The sequence below is a fragment of the Nicotiana attenuata genome, chromosome 2 (genome assembly GCF_001879085.1).
Source record: "Nicotiana attenuata strain UT chromosome 2, NIATTr2, whole genome shotgun sequence".
Taxonomy (NCBI): domain Eukaryota; kingdom Viridiplantae; phylum Streptophyta; class Magnoliopsida; order Solanales; family Solanaceae; genus Nicotiana; species Nicotiana attenuata.
In genome coordinates, this window is record NC_031990.1 from 25,216,945 (window position 1) to 25,222,098 (window position 5,154).

Consider the following 5,154-nt stretch of genomic DNA (forward strand, 5'->3'; position numbering starts at 1 on the left):
ATATATATTGTTGAATCTCCTTGACGTAAAGGAAGCTTCTAGTGTAGGTGGCAAAAACTTGCTTTAGGTTGCAGGTCTGAATCTCAGGTGTTGTATTCTTGCATGCTTTTAGTAGTCCCCTTTATTAGAACTCCTAGTTCCGTCACTGCATTTCATTGGCTCGTTTATATGCTTGCCAAAGTAGTACTATCACTAAATCTGCTTGTATGTTGCAGCAACCTGATTCAGAAAGAGGTCGTACCTCGAGAAATGGAAGCTCTTCAAAAAGGGCTGCCATTTCTAGCAGCAGACCGAGCTCTTCTGGTGATCCCACCATCACTGATAGTCGCTCGAGCAGACTAGTGTCAAGCAATGGCCGCGTGTCTACCACACAGAGAATTCATCCTGGCATCGAACCAAAACCATCACCATTCTCACGTAAGGGGACACGTGATGACCCTCTTCGGAGCTTTGAGTTCCTTTCGATCAGAAAGTAAATGGCATGCACTTGTAAAGAGAGAATTTCCTGTTTATTTGGAACATTGCTATCCTATTTACGGATGTCTTTTTAAGTGTTGTATATTGAAAATGTTCTATGTGACAACTAAAGCTTATCAAACTTTTCATTATCCCTTTGTTTTGGTTTTGATTTAGAGCTTCTGGCCATTGTAAAAGCCTTTAGTCTCATCTAAAGAAATGATGAGTAAAAAGTGCTAGAGTTTTATACATGTACACTCGGATAGATGTAATAAATATTATTATTGTACCATGAATGTATCTTTTCAACTCATATACAAGTTTTTAGATTGTTTGGGAGAAGGAATTTCGTTATGGAAATTAAACACTGATGATTATAATTTGGCTGAATACATATGCGGAGCCTAGAAATGTGCCTACTAAACACTAAACCAACAATCAGTCCAAAAAACCAAATGTGATGTGGCAACCCAACCAATAAAGTAGAGACACGTCAGCCAAAAAACACAAAAAAAAACTGAAAGAAATACAGTCTAAGGAAACAATCTGCAGAACATGAAAACTGTCCCAATATTATAGAAGAGTTATCATGTAATTCTCTCAACTAACTATCCTACACAAAAGCACAAGGCAAACGCAAAGTTAATGAACTTCCGTTTAGTTTTGCATTAATTCAGAATATGTACAACAATATGTTACTAATATAAACATGCCAAAATATGAGAAAGTTGTGTTTGTAACCAGCCAACCTCCTGGTTGTTATCGCTCGATCAGTCACCTAAGAAACACGTCGTATATAGTTCTTTAGGTGGTTCACTCATGAAGCTTGGGCCAAGTTGAGCTTGCAACCACTTTAGCAAACTTGCAATACAATTCAACTTAGCTGCATTCTGTGAATGCCAGCAAAACTGCAATGTCGAATTTCCAGGACATGGTCAGTCATAGTACAATATTAAATTTAGCCAAACAATTACTGTTGTAAAACAAGCTCAGGGGAAGGATTTTTACCTCAACTGTTATCTCTAGTGTCATTCTCATAGTTATTCTTCACCTAATGATTTTATAAGACTGCGAGGCGAATGTGCCCAAATTGGAAGATCAAAAAATGGTTGTTTTACCCTTTCTTCTGCTGCAGTGCATAGGGCTTCAGCAACATCACAGCGCTTTAATATATTGCGAATTACATCTTCTCGAGCTTCAGCCTAAGTTAAGTGATAATAATGAAGTTAGAGAGCTAATGAGATATAAGGGAATTTCATTAAAGTACAAAAATAAAAAGTTGCAGCATAATTGTTGCAGCAACATCCCTGAAACACCCAGAAAATAAAAAAAAAATTTAAAAAAAAAATCTTAAGGGCCATATTTGCCCATTTAATATTGAAAATAAGCTACATCTACCCTCCATTTCAGTTTCTCAGTATAACCACCCTACCGTAATACATTTGGATCATATTTTCCCCCAAAAAGGTAGCAGTTTGTTTCTACAACATATTATAGCAGCTTTTAACAGAGAATTTGTCATCCTTACCTGCTGTCCAAATCTGAGAGTCAAGCCTATTGGCATCAAGAATCAGAGGTTCCTAATAAAGCAATAATTGACTGACTTCATTTATTTTCCAATCATTGAAATTTCTCCTGAAATTGAAATTCGGACCTGTCCCAGTATAACATCAGTCCACAACCTTGATTTTTTTTCCATTAACAAGTTCCAACCTTCAATTTGACATTCTGACCATAGTTTACAGATCATTCATTAGTACTACTGTCTGCATTAACACTGAACAGACTACTTTTGGCAAGGTTCACTTATAAACCTGAAACAGCTTCAAAAGCTAACAGAATTCCTCTAAGATGGAGAAATTGTTCCTTGTCTGCTTCACACAATAGTAGTGTGTAATCAGCATAAAGGTTATCTGAAATGATCATCCTCTTACTACCACTCCTTTCAATCTTGAAACCTAATTCACCCTGTTCCCTGTTCTTTCAGCTCTTTTAAGCATCAGGCTTAGTATTTCGGGTTGCTATTTGCTATTTCGGGTTACCAAAACAAACAGAACCTTCCGGGTTGCCATTTTATCAACAGAGAAAATCTGACAGCTCATGAAATATGTTACTCTTGCATCTCAAAAGTGCCAATACTGTTGGTCACTAATTTTTTCAGACATCTTTTCCATAATTCTTAGTTCCTACAAAAAAATATACTACGTAGGATTTTGACTAACTATACTTTCAAAAGAAAACTTTAAAAAATCAACATTTTGAATCTGCACAAGCTATTAGTATTTTCCATTGCCAATATATTCAACAGGACGGAGCCCAAACAAAATCAGAGTTTAAAATACCAGAAAACAAATGCATTAATTATAGTATTTCAATACAACATTACTACAAGTTTCAAAAGTTTTAGTCACACAAATGTTATGACATATTTAAGACCACAAACTTCAAAAGTTTTTCTTTCTTTATTAAATTTTGTATCAAGACAAACTACGACAAATAAAGTGAAATGGGTGAGTAGTTAATTTAGCTTGCACTTTTAGCCAAAAGCAATTAACATAATCACCTTTTAACCAATACTTTACTGGACAACCGAAGACGGATCAACAATGTAACCTATAGAGCCTAGTAGCTTTTGCCTAGAGCATGTATGTGTATTAACCCCTTTTTATTAGTATCAAAAATAGTGTAACAATATACTCCCTCCGGTTCACAATAAGTGTCCAATTTGCTTTTAGCACGCCCATTAAGAAAATACTAAATTCTATACAAAAATACCTACTATGACTAAACTACCCCTAATTAAACATTTAATGTGAGGAGTAAGAAGACTTTTTAAGGATATGTACATAGGGGTTATTTTGTAAAAACAAATTGAATTCTTTCTTGATTACATAACTGGACACTTATTTTGAACCAAAATGAAAAAGCAAATTGGACACTTATTGTGAACCGGAGGGAGTATTTTTTTTGTAAAGTGCAGCTTCTCTTATGTCGGTGACAAATTCTCACAGGAACAATAGGACCGTTATCTACTATATATCTATAAATATCTGAGTGTACACTCAATTATTATTACTGCCTCTATCTCAATTTATATGGCACGGACTTTGAGAGTCAAACTATATTAAGAATTTTGACTAATCTTTAAATTTTTTGAAATAATGATATACATATTTAAAAACAACATAAAACATACTATAAGTCATAATAATTAATAATTTAAAATATTTAATAGGCGTATACAAAATTAGCGGTCAAAGAAGAACTCTTTTTTTTTTTTACATATCTGTCAAAGAAAAATTGGTTTGACTCTCGAAATTCCATCAATGCCACATAAATTGGGATGGAGGGAATCTATTAACTTAAAGTCGCGGTAGAAAACCCTACCACTCAGTGCAAAAAAGAGGGTATGTTTGTCCAAATATTATTTTTACCAAAAGGGTGGCTAAATCTCGATTAGTTTTGAATCTAATTTCAGTTACCGATTCAAAATAAGATTTTTTTTCTGAATTTCTCGCTTGGAACACCAGGGCCATTATCCACTAAATATCTATAAATATTTGAGTGTGAACCCAATAATTATTAGTATCCATTAACTTGAAGTCCTTGTGAACCCCTACAACTCGTGAAAGAGACGAAATGGCAAGCAAGAAAATACCTGAGAGAGGAGCTGATCAACTGAGCTGAAACCCGACGATGACTGTAGCTGCGGCTGCGGCTCCGGCTGTGGCTGTGGCTGCGGCTGCGGCTGCGGATCACTAGTTTGCTGCTGTTGGATTTTCGAATTTACTTTCAAGTCGTTCAATGTTTTCTCCCAGGCCTCCAATTCTTCAATCTCTTTATCAAACCTCTCTGAAATTCTTAAGAGAACCCGTTTCTTCCTTTTCAGTTCAGCCACCGCCGGATTTGGCCGCGCCGGGGCGGCGGAGGTGGAGGCGGAGGTGGTAGAGCTCGAAACTTGCAGCTGCTGCGTCTTTCTCCGCTTGTAGATAAAGCCATCGTCGTTTATGACTTCCCATTCGGAAACCTCTGTAGCCATCTATTACAAAGAATTTGGGGCAAATTGTACTTTCAATCACAAACCCTAGGCTGACGTATAATATGCGAAAATGAAAAATTAAACTATAAATGAATAGACTTTGCCGCCAAATTGGCTCCCAAAATTTAAAAATAAAAAATAAAAATAAAAACCTTTTTTTTCTTTTGAAAAAGTATCTTTTTAAAAAGTAAAAAAAAAAAGGACAGTCCAGTAAGCTAAACTCCCGCTATGTGCGAGATTCGGAGAAGGGTTGGACTACAAGCGTCTATTGTACGTAGTCCAGTGCGCTAAGCTTCTGCTATGTGCGAAGTCCGGGGAAGGGTTGGACTACAAGAGTATATTGTAAGTAGTCTTACCTTACATTTTTGTAAGAGGCAGTTTCCACGGTTTGAACCCGTGACCTCCTGATCACATGGTAATAACTTAACTAGTTACGCCAAGGCACCCCTTGAAATGTGATTTTTGAAAAACGTATTTTGGTGAAAAACAGTTTATGTTTGGTCAATTAATTCTAAAAACACTTTAGCAGCAAATAGTATTTGATCAAACTTTTTTAAAAAATATTTAAGTGTATTTTCTCAAAACTATTTTTTTAAAAGTTCTTTTGGGGAAGCTATTTTTTTAGCTTCTCAAAAAAAAAGCTCTCAAAAGTATTTTTT

General features: G+C 35.6%; 2 protein-coding genes across 2 annotated transcripts in view; one reads left to right on the forward strand and one right to left on the reverse strand.

Annotated features, from left to right (window-relative positions):
* The window catches only part of LOC109205688 (casein kinase 1-like protein 10), a 7,090-nt gene extending 6,321 nt beyond the window's left edge, over positions 1 to 769 (forward strand). The window contains exon 14 of the mRNA XM_019368431.1: positions 216 to 769. Within this exon, the coding sequence (XP_019223976.1) occupies positions 216 to 476 (261 nt within the window). The 3' untranslated portion in view covers positions 477 to 769. The remainder of the gene's footprint in view (positions 1 to 215) is intronic.
* On the reverse strand, positions 984 to 4,566 carry LOC109205697 (uncharacterized protein DDB_G0292186). The gene is made up of 3 exons (XM_019368440.1): positions 4,115 to 4,566; positions 1,465 to 1,658; positions 984 to 1,364 (listed from the first exon to the last, which is right to left on the reverse strand). Exons 1-2 carry the CDS (start codon positions 4,493 to 4,495, stop codon positions 1,497 to 1,499), a joined length of 543 nt encoding a protein of 180 aa, XP_019223985.1. The 5' UTR covers positions 4,496 to 4,566; the 3' UTR covers positions 984 to 1,364; positions 1,465 to 1,496.